This window comes from Trematomus bernacchii, unplaced genomic scaffold (assembly GCF_902827165.1).
Source record: "Trematomus bernacchii unplaced genomic scaffold, fTreBer1.1, whole genome shotgun sequence".
Classification (NCBI taxonomy): Eukaryota; Metazoa; Chordata; class Actinopteri; order Perciformes; family Nototheniidae; genus Trematomus; species Trematomus bernacchii.
Genome location: NW_022987774.1, coordinates 200,532 through 217,520, shown reverse-complemented (window position 1 = coordinate 217,520; position 16,989 = coordinate 200,532). Strand labels below are relative to the sequence as shown.

The following is a 16,989-nucleotide window of genomic DNA, read 5'->3' as shown; positions in this document are numbered from 1 at the left end:
TCTTTCATGTGTGCAGAATGAGCAATTAGCACTTCCTGTTTACAGTGTAGCCACAGACAACTATCACTAATATCAGAATCAATATATATATACATTTATATATATCTTTTTTATCCCGGGGGAAATGGGGTTCGTGACGGTTGCTCCATTTAAAAAAAATGAAATAAAAACATGCTGTAATAAGATAAATACAATTAAAATATGTATTTAAACATAATAAATTCATGTTAATTGTCCAATAAAAATGAACTAAAATAGAAAATTATATAAAAATAACAAAACTATGGCATTTAAAAAATAAATACAGCATAAAAAGTGCCCTATTTATTCTTTATCTGACATAATTGCATGTTCAATGTCTGTCTGTGTGCACTGCTAAAGTCTTCATCTGCAGAGACCCATGGCTTTTGCAGAAATCTTAAAAAAAGTACACGAATAAAAACACAAGAAACGTCTTTATTTTATAAAATAAACCTTTTTATTTTATCAAAAGTTGATCATGACAGCAATAAGATCATGACAATAATATGTAATGCACAGAAATGGAATAAACAGCAACAGATTATATGAAAAACTAGTGCAAACAAATCACACATACAAAAATATATTGCACTTTGAAGTTTTTAGGTGGAAGAAGTTATGTCTGAACAACATTTGATATATTCATCTGTAAACATTTTTATCGTTTTGTTTTTTTTGCGAGCTCGAAGCTCCATCTTTACATCCATGTTTGGAAAAAATTAAATTAAAATACAGCAAGAGAAGCTTCAGAGCAGAAACCGACAGGCGACTTGTGGTACGATTTGTTGTTGGTCTGAGTTGTGCTTTGTCTCTAGACCCTGTCTGGGTTTACACACACACACACACACACACACACACACACACACACACACACACAAACATACACACACACACACAGACACACACACACACATACACGTACACACACACACACATACACATACACACACACACCCTCTCATACACACACTCACACACTCTTTAAGCTCGTTTTTAAGTGCTTGCGGTGGTCATTCTGTCTTGTTTTTCACGTCTCTTTTTTCTGCTATTTGTTCACAGGAAGTCATGAGTCCACCTGAAGTCCAGAACCAGAACCAGAACCACGTCTAGCTTTTTGTCCCGCCTCTAATGTGCCGTTTACATCGAGGCGTGACCATATTATTTGGACAGAATCTGCTGCAGCATGTAGGCAATCTGCAGAATATGAAAACCACCGAGAGGGAATGGGAATGTGACGTCGGCCATCTTTGGAGGATAGGGGTAACTGTATAAACCATGTCTGTAGGCACTATGTTGTCATTGGCTGTAACAGCGAATCCAACAAACAAAACAAATGAAGCTTCATGGAGTAACATTTTAATAGCGGTCGCTGAGTGTGAAAAGTGTCCAAAAAAACTCAACTGGTTTTGACCGTTATAAGTGCCCCACCCGGTACGCATAGTGTCAGTTTGCCATACCTTGCATTGGGACGCACTTAGGCACTCGTAAACTCGTAAAAAAAAAAGCAAATGTAAGTTCAGAAGTATGCAAATTGAGACACAGCATTAGCATGACTAGCCGACGTTTCGTTAGCATTCCGTTAGCATTACATTAGCATTACATTAGCTAACTTACTTCTATCCTGATGAATGTATAGTTGCTATTGGGCCTGTGGATCTGAACGTCCTGTACTGTAAGTTAGACATTTGCCTCCAAAGGATTTTACATTGTTAAAATAGCAGAAAATGTACCCTAACGCTAGCTCTAAACACCAGGTTGGCGCAAAAATCAGTAACAGTGATTGGTCCGTTCTTTTCTTAAGTCATAAGTAAAGACTCGTCGATTTAATTAAACAAGGCTCCTCCGTGAAAAGCTATTTCTGTAACGTACTTTATGCATTTGGTACGTACAACAGCTGACAGATTTTAAGTAAAAGCTGATGGATATTAATGCTAACCTCCTAAGATGGCCGCCGCAGAATGCACCTTCCCATTCCCGATAGAAAAACAGTAATAACGGATTGTGCAAAGTTCACTGTAACGCTCCCTGAGATCTTAGTGTTTCCTCGTCGGAGCCTACAGTGGTGTCAGAGAACTTATTTATTTTTTATTTTATTTTTATTTTTTAAAGCTCCAAAAAAACAAAAATCCCTGGTCCATACGTCACCGAATACTCAATGTCTGCTGCCTCGCTCTGGCCTTTTCACATGATATTTAATCTGGGGGCGGTGCAGCTGCAGGGTGACGTGCAGATGATCCCGTTAGCGTGGAGCTCCCGTTAGCATCGAGCTAACGTCAGCGGGACGGACACGTTTCGGGCCTCCTGACCTCCACGGGGTCTGGGTACGGATCCACCTACAGAAGGGGGGGGGGGCATGTTTACTGCTGAGGGAGGGGTACATAAATACACACACGAACACACACCCTAATGTCACACAGGTCAAGCGTGTTCGCTGTATGTTCTTGGGAAACGTCGGTAAGGAATGCAAAAGGGCTAAAATTGGCAACTTGGGCAAAAAACAAAACAAAATACCTCGTTTAAATTTAGATTGTTTACTCCAGGAAGTAGCAAAAGTAGTGTCAACAGTTTTAAGAAGATAGAATAGATAGAAATGGGAGGGATGAACCCCTCGGTAAGGGTCTCACATGCAGAGCACACAGTGACATGTGTTCTCTGCTTTGAACCCATCCTAGAACCAGGAGTCTAGCACTAGGAGCAGTGGGCAGCTATTGCACAGCGCCCGGGGAGCAATGGGAGTGAGGGGGGAAGGGGGGGTGTCCGGTGCCTTGCTCAAGGGCACCACGGCAGGGCCCAGGAGGTGAACTGGGACCTCTACAAGTATCAGTCCACTCTCCATATTTAGGTCTGTTCGGGAACTTGAACCGGCGACCCTACAGCTCCCAGTCCAAGCCCCTACTGACTGAGCCACTGCCGGACAGCAATTCAATATTTAATATTCCATTCCTCACATACTTATGTATAGACAATATCCTGCTTTATATTTTGTTACTGTACATTTGTAATTCAACATGTATATTTTCTACTTTTTTTATCATGCTATTTTATTTCTATTGAGATGTTTACATTTTGAATTGTTTATTTCTAGTCTTTTAATGTTTACTGTACAATGCCATATCTTTTTAAGGAGGGCTACATAAATACACACCCTAACACACACACTCTAATGTCACACAGGTCAAGCGTGTTCGCTGCATGTTCTTGGGAAATGTCAGCAAGGAATGCAAAAGGTCTAAAATTGGCAACTTGGACTAAAAAAAAACTTAGTTTGAATTCAGATAGTTTACTCCAGGAAGTGGTAAACAAGTGACAAACATTTAGGGAAATACTCTTATTGCAGAGTAATCAAGTCTCTCACATCTGTATGGTTAATATGAGGCCGTAAAGACTGCTAGCCTGACCCTTTCACTCCAACAACACTGGATATTTTGCATATTTTGTAAACTCTTTTAATGGTTATTTATTATTATTTTGTGTGTGTGTGTGTGTGTGTGTGTGTGTGTGTGTGTGTGTGTGTGTGTGTGTGTGTGTGTGTGTGTGTGTGTACCTCAGAGTAGAGTGGGGGGGGCAGATATCTGAACTCAGTGATGTAAGTGAGCAGAGATCCCCCCCCCCCCACCGACCTATCACAGCCGACCAGACAGTTCCTCCTGTGAGACTCTGATATCGCCAGCTCACTGTAACTGGGAGGGGCTGCAATAAAAAACACACACACACACACATATTAGAGATGCTTGTGTAATAAGGAGACACGCAGCACAATCAGAATCAGAGAAATAAATAATAAAAAAAAATAGTAATTAATTCAATAAATAAAAATAAAAATAATAATAAATAAATATTAATTAAAATAAATAAAATAACTCAGGATTAAATCAATTATGCTTTATATACAGTATAATGTACGTACCCTCGGGGGTCTCTGTCTGGCCCCAGCTGCAGCAGCTGCTGATGCTGGAGCTCCTGGAGGTGGAGTCGTGTAGCGGGATGGTGCCGATCACCAGAGGGAGAGAGAGGGAGAGGTTCAGACCGCCGGGGACGTCCACGTACACCTGCACACAGGAGAGGGTGTGAGTGTGTGTGCGTGAGTGTGTGTGTGTGTGTGTGTGTGTGTGTGTGTGTGTGTGTGTGTGTGTGTGTGTGTGTGTGTGTGAATGTGTGTGTGTGTGTGTGTGTGTGTGTGTGTGTGTGTGTGTGTGTGTGTGTGTGTGTGAGTAATTTAAATGTTTTTGTAAAATACAGTATGTACTGCATTACACACATTATGCACCATGACACCAAGTAAAATTCCTCGTACGTGTAAACCTACCTGGTGATAAACCTGATTCTGATTCTGACATACACCTGCACGCACAGGGAGTGTGTGTGTGTGTGTGTGTGTGTGTGTGTGTGTGTGTGTGTGTGTGTGTGTGTGTGTGGTGTGTGTGTGTGTGTGTGTGTGAATGTGTGTGTGTGTGTGTGTGTGTGTGTGTGTGTGTGTGTGTGTGTGTGTGTGTGTGAGTAATTTAAATGTTTTTGTAAAATACAGTATGTACTGCATTACACACATTATGCACCATGACACCAAGTAAAATTCCTCGTACGTGTAACCTACCTGGTGATAAACCTGATTCTGATTCTGACATACACCTGCACGCACAGGGAGTGTGTGTGTGTGTGTGTGTGTGTGTGTGTGTGTGTGTGTGTGTGTGTGTGTGTGTGTGTGTGTGTATGTGTGTATCAGCTGCTTGTTGAGCCTTTCTCACCACTTCCTCCTCCACCTGTGTTATTTTCTGTTTTCACTTGTTAAATGTGGTCTGAGTCTGAGTCTGTGTGTCTGAGTCTGTGTGTCTGAGTGTGTGTGTCTGAGTGTGTGTGTCTGAGTGTGTGTGTCTGAGTCTGTGTGTCTGAGTTGTGTCGAGTGTGTGTGTCTGAGTCTGTGTGTCTGAGTGTGTGAGTCTGAGTGTGTGAGTCTGAGTGTGTGTGTCTGAGTGTGTGTGTCTGAGTCTGTGTGTCTGAGTGTGTGTGTCTGAGTCTGTGTGTCTGAGTGTGTGTGTCTGAGTCTGTGTGTCTGAGTGTGTGAGTCTGAGTCTGTGTGTCTGAGTGTGTGTGTCTGAGTGTGTGTGTCTGAGTGTGTGAGTCTGAGTGTGTGAGTCTGAGTGTGTGTGTCTGAGTGTGTGAGTCTGAGTGTGTGTGTCTGAGTGTGTGAGTCTGAGTGTGTGTGTCTGAGTGTGTGTGTCTGAGTGTGTGAGTCTGAGTGTGTGAGTGACAAACATTCAGACAGCTTCATTTGAGCACCGGGGTGTACACGGAGTATGACCTATGGTGCGTAACACAGCCTGCAGGACACATGTGTGTGAGATATGTGAACACTGTGTACTCTGACGTCCTGCACACACACACACACACACACACACACACACACACACACACACACACACACACACACACACACACTCCCCATGTCACTCACTCATCACAGGACATGTTCCCATGTAGGGACAGTTCCCTGTTGGTCATCTGGAACATTATGTTTACTTTTGATTTTGTACACGTTGTCTGTAATATCTTGTGTACTTTTGTACTGCATCTGCACATTCTCTGACGGTTCACTGAATCCTAAATGAATATATTATATATTAACCTTTTTAAATCTTAACTTTATATTTTGCATATACTTCCTGCTGCATCTAAAGTCTCTTTATGGGTTCTTTTTATGTTCTTAACCGTATATATTTCTGATACTCTTAGCATCCTAACAGTATCCTTTTGAACTAGCTCTTGAGTACATGTTGCACCTCCTCCCTGCATCTCAGCTGTATGTGTGGTATACATTTTTAATAAGATAACATAACATAAGATGTACTTTGATGAGCCCAACTTGGGGAATCTTTTAAGGCGGTTATATGAACTTTCTACTAAATGTATAACCTTTTCTCCTGCCTGATTATTTGTTTTTGTACACTGCATGATAATTATATATTAATGGAACTTTTGGGAGTGTCTGTACATGTATGTATGAAACTCCTACTTCAACTGGAGGGAGGGGTCTGTTGTATTTCTAGTTGACGTTAATCTGGACTCACCACGAGGACGTACTCCACCCGGATGATGGGGCAGTCCAAGATGGAGGGGGACACGGGGGGGATCTTTTAAATATCTCTTACCTGTATATTTTGTAGAACTTTTTAATGCATTTAAATGTACTTATTGCTAAATGTTTAACCTTTTCTCGTGCTTCTTAAATTAATATTTTTGTACACGTTTTGCTGCATGAGGGACTTTTGGGAGTGTTTGTACATTATGAAACATTATGAAACATTATGAAACATTATGAAACATTATGAAACTCCAGAGGGTTATGTTATTTCAAATGAACTTTAATCTGCACTCACCACGAGGACGTACTCCACGCGGATGATGGGGCAGTCCAAGATGGAGGGGGACACGGGGGGGATCTTCAGCTGCCTGCCCTCCCAGCTCTGGCTCTTGCCCTGCGGCAGGGTCTCGCCCCTCAGGTTGGACACCAGCTGCTGGATCTGCTTCCCCTTCCCCTTGGCGAAGAAGGTCTGCGTCTGGTAGAGCGCCGCCTTGGGCACCACCACCCGGGACGAGCTGTTCTCCACCTCGCAGAAGATCTGGATGGACTCGCCTGGAGAGGAGGGAGAAGAGATCAGTCTGCCGGACTGAGAGAGAAGTCACCTAAGTGTGGGGAGGAAATTATTAAGATTCAAGGCTTTTATTGTCATTCGTACATAGCTACAGTGTAGATATGTAAATCTGAGGTCACAGGCTCCTCCAACAGTGCAATAAAACAGATACAAAAGAATAGAAATAGTGCAATCAGAGTCTATATGCAGTGATTGGAATAGGATATATTAGATACATCATTTCTAAGTTGCAACCAGGTGAATGTTATGGATGTTCTTAGTTCAGGTGTTTAATAGTCTTATGGCCTGTGGGATGAAACTGTCCCTGAGTCAGGTGGGTGTAGTCCGGATGCTGCGGTACCGCCTGCCAATGATCAGAGAAACTGATTCAAGGACAAAGTTTGTCTTTTGTTATATTGAACAACACAGACTATAACACGCCTTGTTGTTAACCACCAACTATGTGCAATATGTGCAATATATATAGGTGCCGTTAATAACTGTGTAATATATACCTGGCTGCTAAATCCTCAGAACTCTTACAGGATGTGTTTTTTGTAAATTGTGTCATTTTTTTATTAATGTAATTTTTGTAATCTTTAATACTTTTGTATGCATGCTTTAGGTAACATTAAGCTGTCTTTGGCTCTTTTCTGCTGGAACAACGTACATTTCCTCTCTGTGGGACTAACAAAGGTATTCTGATTCTGATTCCAAAGTGATAAAGAAAGTTAATATACAAGTGAAATCAATCAAATGTAGGAACAGAGCTCCTCAGCCTACAGTCACACTATATAGTCGAGAGAATATCCAACTGGTCCCACCCTTAAATTCTCTTAGGCATCTTCCAAACATCCCCATCATTAAACCATTGAACCTCCAGTCCTTAACTATTTGCATATCCCCTTTTTACACGTCCTTTTACACGTCCTTTTACATGTCCTTTTACATGTCCTTTTACACGTCTTTTTACACGTCCTTTTACACGTCCTTTTACACGTCCTTTTACACGTCCTTTTACATGTCCTTTTACATGTCCTTTTACACGTCTTTTTACACGTCCTTTTACACGTCCTTTTACACGTCTTTTTACACGTCCTTTTACACGTCCTTTTACACGTCTTTTTACACGTCCTTTTACACGTCCTTTTACACGTCTTTTTACACGTCCTTTTACACGCCCTTTTACACGTCCTTTTACACGTCCTTTTACACGTCTTTTTACACGTCTTTTACACGTCCTTTTACACGTCCTTTTACACGTCCTTTTACACGTCCTTTTACACTTCCTTTTGCCCTCCAGAAATGTAAATCCTTAACACATGTCTCTGTTAAACACATACAAGACTAAAAATACAATTTAACAGATTAAAAGGCAATCAGAGTATAAGACTACATGTTTTAAATGATTACATGATCATTTGACACGACAAGTGTTTGTCAGCAGCTTTCAAATCAAACTGCTCCACCTGTTAACAATCTGCTCAAAGACAGTTGGTCACCCTGTCAGAGACTTCCTGACTCAGCAGACCATAACAACCTGAGAGGCTCCAACAGCATCCTCTGGGACCCAAAGCATGAGAATCTGAACTGCTACCATCTGATGGAGATCCACTAAAGTCAGCCTGAAGCATCCTTTGTGCTCCAGTCTGGTTAGGGTTAGGGTTTAAAAAATAATGAAAACAAGGTGTTTTCACTTGAAATAAGTACAACGATCTGCCAATAGAACAAGTGAAAATGAGCTTGGTAAGAGAACTTGAAATAAGAAGGGATATCCAGATTAATCAGATCTTGTAATCAGCTGGAGAACTCATTGTGAACTATATTTGAGCAGAATCAGGAAATGTTGTTACAAAATACGTGTTCTGTTTTCTGATGCTAGTTGGTGATTTTCTAATAAATGTGTAAAAAAATATATTTCATCTGAGATACAACTCAAAATAAGATGTTTTGACTTAAAGGGGACCTATCACGCAAAATGCCCTTTTGTACGTCTTTTCTACATGAATATGTGTCCCCGGTGTTCCAGGGAACTCACCAAGTGTCAGAAAACACAACCCTCTCTATTTTCCTCCATACCCAAATCTCTAAAAAAGGGGCTGCAACGGATCTGATAAAAACTGATCCAGATTTGAACACTGTCCTGACGTCAGGACGGTGGCGCTACGGCTATTGGGCCAACTCCACCAATCAGGAGGAGACAGCCACGGCCATTGCCGTTCTAAAGCGCTGGAGACGCTGTAGTACATATGCCAGGCCTGTAGATGGTGCTGTTCTCACTGAATCTGCCCTTGCAAAAACAGAGCTAAAAAATGTCAAATTGAGCAAAATGAGGCATGGCTAAAATGCATGATTTGTTTGGTATTTTGAAAAGAAAAAAGTATAAATATGCCTTATATAGGTATGGTCCTACACTATATTATTATAATATAGCATGATAGGTCCACTTTAACAAGATGAAGCATTGTCTAAAAACAAGAGCCTGTATCTCACTGCAGTGTCACTTCTGAAGTGATTGTGTCTGATATCAGGAGGAGAGACACATTCTGACTAGATGTTAGACACATATATTGGGCAAGGTTTCAAGTTGGTGTCGTGTCTGTTGATGTTACACATGGAGCTGCTGTGATGCAAGTCACATTTCAGACTTGATCTGACCATTAAAGTATTATCGTATCGTATCATATAAGTGAGGTGTGAGGAAGAGGAGGAGGAGGAGGGGGACTAGATGAAGAAAAAAAAAAAGTTTTTTCTCACCTGGAGTGTAGCCCTTCCTCTCGATCTTGGCACTGAGGGAGATGGGACCTGAAGCACAGAACCAGCAGCAGAGCGTCTTCTCCTTGGACCCGGCCTGAGGAGACTGAAACACAACCATACACAGCTCAGTAACATCACACTCTGGGTTACAGGAGACTGACAGATGTATTTATATATTTTATACATCTGTATTATGTCTTAATGTGTGTTTGTTGTGCGTGCCTCAGATTATAAGGGTGAAGAAATACTGTGTTACAAGTCAAAGCAAAAGTCAAATGTAGTCAGGTTAGGGTAAAAGTGTGACATACCAATTGCAAGGAAGTTGACTGTTCTTACTTAAAATGCTACAGACTCACACTAAGAACAACGAAACACGACTACTGTATACAAAAACATGTGTATAAATATATATAAAAAGCACCAATGACCAGTGTATGTTCTGAGGTTGTATTTTAATAGTTTAAAGGGGACCTATCATGCAAAATGCACTTTTGTACGTCTTGTATACATGAATATGTGTCCCCGGTGTTCCAGGGAACTCACCAAGTGTCAGAAAACACAACCCTCTCTATTTTCCTCCATACCCAAATCTCTAAAAAAGAGTGTACATGCATGTGTTCTTTGAGAGAGATTCAGAGTGTGCAGAGAGTCGTACCAGCAGCAGCGGCGTGTTGATGTCGATGTGTTCGAACACGATGAACTCTTTCTTCACTTTGACCGGTAGCAGCCAGGGCCGGTGCAGCTCGGCCTTCACCCAGTACCGCACGCTGCCGTGCTTCCCCTCGAAGGACGTGGCCAGAGCCCTGAGGAACACCCAGACCATCATGCTTTAGTTTCAAATCGAGTCTGACGTGTTTCTTGCATCACAGCAGCAACAGACTTTTAAAAAAACCATCACAACCACTGAAGAGGAACCTGCTAAAGACCCCCGGTAACGGACATCAGATCTGGGATTAAAGTCCTCGAAGGAACGGGAAACTTATTTTCAGATTGAGTCTGACATGTGTCTTGCATCACAGCAGCTCCATTTGCAACACCAAACGAGAAGAGGAGGATACAGAGACACATATATTTAACAAACCATTACAACCACTGAAGTTTGTAATGGTTTGTGGAACAGTTTGGTGAGCAGCAGTGGAAGAAGTACTCAGTTGCTTCACTTTGTAAATATGGTCTTAAAATACCCCTAAAAAACGTTTGAATGAAAAATGAATAGGAGTCACTTACAGCATCTCATTTGATTAGGGATAATTAAAGTATTTCTGACACTGATTCTTCACCAAGTACAAGTGGAGAGGTATGATGTAGCAGTACATGTACACACTGAAGGAAAGTACCTTGAAGTTGTACTTGTACTTGAGTAAATGTACTATAGTACTCACATCTGAGGCAGGTTGAAGCTGAAGGCGAACTCGTGTAAACCGGCGTGTAAAACAGTCAGACCCTCCTCCGGACAGTCCTCGTCTGGAGGTTAGAAACACACATGTATGTAATAAATATCACGTGACGTTATCACACAGCAGACGCCACGTATCACTGAACATCAGAGGGTTTATCTACACCTGTTAGAGGATTAAAGTCAAGAAAGCAAAGTTAATGGTTAGTTTTGAGTCGTTTTGAGTCGTTTGTCATGAAGAAATGACCAGAAACTGCAGTTTGTCACTCCTTTAAATATGTAGATTTCCTGCTTTTATATATTTCATATCCAGATACACTGATGGATGTTCAAAGCAAACAACATGGAGACGTCTTACTGAAATATAAGGTTTTTTTGCTTCAGATTTGGCATTTTAATTCAGACGTCATGTAAATATTTTTAGGTTTTTATTTACATTTATTTTTTTACTTTGATTATTTCTGCTTCCGTATCATTTCTGACATAATTACAATTTATTTTATTTTGTATCTGTATTGAATGTTTTGCTACGTCTGTCTTCATATATTTTTTATAACATTTTTGTAGATTTTTATTATTTCATCTTTTATTTTTATGATTTTTATATTTTTCATTTTTATGAGATTTTTTATTTTTATACCTTTAATTTTATTATTGATTGTGTTGCTATTTTTGCTTTTATTTAATTTAGTTAAATTGTTATTAATTCTTGTTATTTCTGCTTTTATTTCATTAGATTTTTTAAACAATTTTTTTTTCTTGTGTTGTTTTTGCACTAACATTGCATGTGAAAACCTACTTGGCAACAAAACAACTTAATTCACATTTTTGTATCGCCGTATTTGAATAAAACCCACAATGTCCCCTGCATCAGAAGCAGAAGTAACACACCCTGTGGTCAAAAGAAAACTCGACCTCCGTCTACTTCCTCATTTCTGTTTGTGTTCTGCCACCTCAACACATTCAGCCTGCATCACCGCGCGTGTGTGTGTGTGTGTGTGTGTGTGTGTGTGTGTGTGTGTGTGTGTGTGTGTGTGTGTGTGTGTGTGTGTGTGTGTGTGTGTGTGTGTGTGTGTGTGTGTGTGTGTGTGTGTGTGTGTGTGTGTGTGTGTGTGTGTGTGTGTTCAGCAGGAGCAGACCGGTATGAACCAGCCTGAGCAGCCTCTTCAGCTGGAAACTCCAACCCCAACGCATGCACTACAACGTGACCTCCCATTGGTGGAGAAGTGTGATAATGTATTACATGCTGCGATCTGATTGGTCCAGTCCAGACAAGCCCTCCCCACATTTGTACATCCATGTGGTGTGTTGCACGAGATGAATAGTGGTGCGGGGGGACATTACTTCCATCTGATACTAACAGGTAGAAAACTCTCACGCAAAGTTGAATAAATGATGACAGGAGAGAAACGTCTTTCACACTCACAGCGTTTTATTTAAATCACATTTAAACACAAGAAATACAACATACACAAAGAAAACAGGAATATGCATTACGTTGTTATATCTTTTTGTACACTTTTAACATCTTAAACTTCGAAACAACTTATACAAACAATAGAAATCTCTTCAAAAGGTTCATTTCTGCAGGTTTCTATCAAATCCCATGGGCTTATTCATCACACTTTAGGGTTTATTTGACATTAATTTATAGATGTTGGTGTTAAAAAGGGAAGACACTGTCTATACTCATGTATGTTGCAGAGAAATCAATTCATATTTTCAGTTTTTCAAGCAGAAATGCCAAAAAAATAATCACTTTTTTGTCTCATTTGATAGTAAACTAAATATATTGTTATATTTTTCGTGACACGGAGGTTTTATCGAATTGTGACGGACATTTAATTCCATTTAATTGATAATAAAAACAACTAGTTACTGCTGTAATGTTAAACAAACTTCCTACTGGAATCTGATATTGATAAATGTATTTCCAATGTTCACAAAATGACGTAAACAAACCCTTGATATGGATCACGTCGTTCCTTTTCAACTTAATTGGGATGGTAGTTACATTTTCCAGTGTAAAACTCAACGGTGTAATGGAACCTAAGGTCATTATTTACATATGACCTTATTTTTAGGCCCTATTTACACGAGAACGAAATGGGAGCGTTTGCGTTTACGCACCGTATTCGTTTTCAAAAAAGTCTTCCGTTCACACGCATTCGGCTCATTTAACGTGTCCGTTCACACGAGAGCACTGGAGACGCTGTAGTACATATGCCGGGCCTGTAAGTAGCGTAGTAACTTCCGCCACAAAATACACCAAAAGCAGCGAGTATAATATCCCCCCCGGATGTGTAAGGCACAAACAAACAAGGTAGAAGATGGCTGATATTCATTTCATTCCAAACCTTTATTTATCCAGGTGTATCCCATTGAGACCATTGATCTCTTTTTCAAGGGAGACCTGCTCGCGTAAGAAAGGAGGTATTTTCGTGGACTGACGACGAGGTAGAACTTCTGCTTATGGTCACACTACCAAAATACAGGAGAATGTTGACTGGGAGTCCTGCAAGTCTAAATATAGCGAGATAGGGGACTTATTTCAGGCGCAGTATCCGAGGACCCCTACAGAGAAGGATTTCCCTCACGACTTGAACGCCATTACACAGGGCCAGCTTACCGCCTAGTTACAGCAAATCCGCATTAAGTACAGACATGCGGTGAACCTTAAGCGTCGGAGTGGCCAAGGATGTGTTGTGCTCATAAGGGGGTCATGATGTTTGTGTTTCACCAGTATGACAGAACAACGTGCATGATTCAATGGAAACGTGACAGACAGGTGTCATGGGTGAAGGAAAACCCATTAATGTGTATTTCCATTATCTATCATTGCTTGTAACTGTGTCACATTGCATTGACTACACTTACACCGGGTACATCGTTTTTTATTGAAAGATAAATAAACAATTTACCAATGTTTTAGAGTTGCGAGTTGCATCCTTGCCTTGTCAGCTTTCTTGATTAATCATATAAATGCATTTATTTTTACTTTTTGAGCAATGAATACAGGTGTCGTACAGGATGTCCAACGCATAATGTGATTATAATATGCAGAAATTAACTTTTACACCTCTGCTTCTCTATTTGAATTATTATTGTTATTAATATTAGAATCACAATTATTTTTGAATTATTAGTATTAGCGTTTTTTTTTAATTATTATTTATTTTAAATTGTATTATTTTTGTAAATTATTACAATTATTTGTATTTGTTTGTTTATTCTACTGAATCAAACAAAAATAAACCTTGTGTGGCATTCCTGTTCTGCATTAAATATTTATATATATACCAATATATCCTTATTCCACCCTAATCCAATAATTTAATTGTACTTATTTAAATGTGTTGGTATTTTTATTTAAGTCCCTTTACATTAACATTTACCTTGAGACTTGAAATATGAGTTGTTTTAATCCATTAGAATACAACCAACAGCTGCAGAAAAAGCCAACAAATGGACATTGTGGGCTTTTTCTGATTAAATAAAAGAATCCCTGAAAGTTAAATAACCTTTTTATTACTTCCTAACCTTTTACCCTGATCTCCATCTCATAATAAACACAACTCTGACAGGAAGTGCGTTCAGATAAAGACATTCAATCCTCCTCGGAGACTCCCTTTTTTTCTTCTTCATGAGGTCCAACAACACGTGTCCTTAAATGAACCCACTAACAGTTCATAGACCCTCACACTGGGAGTATTAAACTGGTGGAAATTGACGTCACATGGAGGGTTTAAATGAAATCTAACTGTTCTCTGGATCATCACGTGCATCTCATTTAACAAGTGAAAACAGAAAAGAACACAGGTGGAGGAGGAAGTGGTGAGAGGCTCAACAAGCAGCTGACACACACACACACACACGCACACACACACACACACACGTACACACACGTACACATACACTGTCAGCCGGGTCCTCCCCCCTCCTCTCTGGCAGTTTCTGAACAGGTTTGAACCGCTTCGAACAAAGGGAGTTGCCTTCTACGAGCCTAGCTTCAGGATGAATTCAGTTAAAATGTGTATTTCCCTTTTTACTTTGAGTAAATATTGCAAAAAACATGCGGAAAAACTAAATTTGCTTCCGATTCTGTCGCAATTTCGTTCCTTTTTACGCAAACGTGGACCACAACTTCTCTCCCTGTAGCTAACAGCACCTCAACATGTCTTACATCAGTCACAAAATGCCTTTTTATTCACCCTAACATGTAAAATGTGATGATCCATGAGTGTGTTCTACGTGAGGGGAAGCGCCGCGGAGTGCCTCAGCTGTTGCATCAGCACCACTCACTGATGGAGGTTTTGGTGCTCTGTTCGACTCGCTGTTATTAATAAAGTTTTGTGAGAAGTTTGCACATGTATGCTTACCTCTCTCCTCTCCTATCAGGGTGTCGTAGTGGTGAAGGTACTCCACCTCCTCGGTGTAGTTCTGGGTGTAAGCCGTGTTGGCCCCGGTGTTTCTAGACTCGGTCCACCGGACTTTTGCGACCCCTCGTGCGGTTACATCCAGACTTTTCACACGCACATCCCCGGTCACCTCCACCACCACCCTCCCAGACACCAGATCCCCCCCAGAGAAGGCCGGCAGGTTGTTATCATTCAGGCTGTCGAATAATATAGCCAAGACCCTCACTTTTCCCAGCCCCATGGTGAGAACACAATTATATTCAAAAAGAGTCTTTAAGTTGCGCGTAAAAGCGTTTGGCACATGCGCCTGACCTCCGGGTGCCCAAGCCAAAGAGCCGAGGGCGGCGGGGTGTTACGGTGCTCGTTCATCCGAGAGAGAGGCACCGCTGCTGGGCCAGCTGTACGCGAAGCTCCCGGTGTTTCTCTCTCTCTTCGGTCCTCTGTCTGCTGCCGGCTCCCGCTGCCGCGAGCTCTTAAAGCCTCCGTGCGCAAAAATAATCTCAACTGAGCATGTGCGCAGCCACCAGCCGCCACACACACACACACACACACACACACACACACACACACACACACACACACACACACACACACACACACACACACACACACACAGTTCAGACTTTTTAGTGTTTACAAATACTGAGAGTAGGGTGTGTCTTCTAAGGATATTTACTGATTTACTGAAATACACTTCTAATAAATGGTGGAAGAAGATATTTAACTAAAGTATATCAGTATGTAGTGTCTCTACTTTAAAGAGTCCTCTCCTGCTGATGTTCAGGTGTATATCAGTATGTAGTGTCTCTACTTTAAAGAGTCCTCTCCTGCTGATGTTCAGGTGTTATCTCAGTATGTAGTGTCTCTACTTTAAAGAGTCCTCTCCTGCTGATGTTCAGGTGTATATCAGTATGTAGTGTCTCTACTTTAAAGAGTCCTCTCCTGCTGATGTTCAGGTGTATATCAGTATGTAGTGTCTCTACTTTAAAGAGTCCTCTCCTGCTGATGTTCAGGTGTATATCAGTATGTAGTGTCTCTACTTTAAAGAGTCCTCTCCTGCTGATGTTCAGGTGTTATCTCAGTATGTAGTGTCTCTACTTTAAAGAGTCCTCTCCTGCTGATGTTCAGGTGTATATCAGTATGTAGTGTCTCTACTTTAAAGAGTCCTCTCCTGCTGATGTTCAGGTGTATATCAGTATGTAGTGTCTCTACTTTAAAGAGTCCTCTCCTGCTGATGTTCAGGTGTATATCAGTATGTAGTGTCTCTACTTTAAAGAGTCCTCTCCTGCTGATGTTCAGGTGTATATCAGTATGTAGTGTCTCTACTTTAAAGAGTCCTCTCCTGCTGATGTTCAGGTGTATATCAGTATGTAGTGTCTCTACTTTAAAGAGTCCTCTCCTGCTGATGTTCAGGTGTATATCAGTATGTAGTGTCTCTACTTTAAAGAGTCCTCTTCTGCTGATGTCCAGGTGTATATCAGTATGTAGTGTCTCTACTTTAAAGAGTCCTCTCCTGCTGATGTTCATGTTAATATCAGTATGTAGTGTCTCTACTTTAAAGAGTCCTCTCCTGCTGATGTTCAGGTGTATATCAGTATGTTGTGTCTCTACTTTAAAGAGTCCTCTCCTGCTGATGTTCAGGTGTATATCAGTATGTAGTGTCTCTACTTTAAAGAGTCCTCTCCTGCTGATGTTCAGGTGTATATCAGGATGTACTGTCCCTACTTTAAAGAGTCCTCTCCTGCTGATGTTCAGGTGTATATCAGTATGT

At 40.8% G+C, this 16,989-nt stretch overlaps 1 protein-coding gene across 1 annotated transcript; it reads right to left on the bottom strand.

The window, feature by feature from the left end:
- Window positions 1-455: 455 nt before the first annotated feature.
- Window positions 456-15,687, bottom strand: LOC117497072 (arrestin domain-containing protein 3-like). The gene is made up of 8 exons (XM_034148945.1): window positions 15,180-15,687; window positions 10,787-10,868; window positions 10,060-10,207; window positions 9,405-9,507; window positions 6,393-6,649; window positions 3,929-4,070; window positions 3,566-3,711; window positions 456-2,354 (listed from the first exon to the last, which is right to left on the bottom strand). The coding sequence occupies exons 1-8, from the start codon at window positions 15,457-15,459 to the stop codon at window positions 2,295-2,297; spliced, it is 1,218 nt and encodes a 405-aa protein (XP_034004836.1). The 5' UTR covers window positions 15,460-15,687; the 3' UTR covers window positions 456-2,294.
- Between the last annotated feature and the right edge of the window lie 1,302 nt (window positions 15,688-16,989).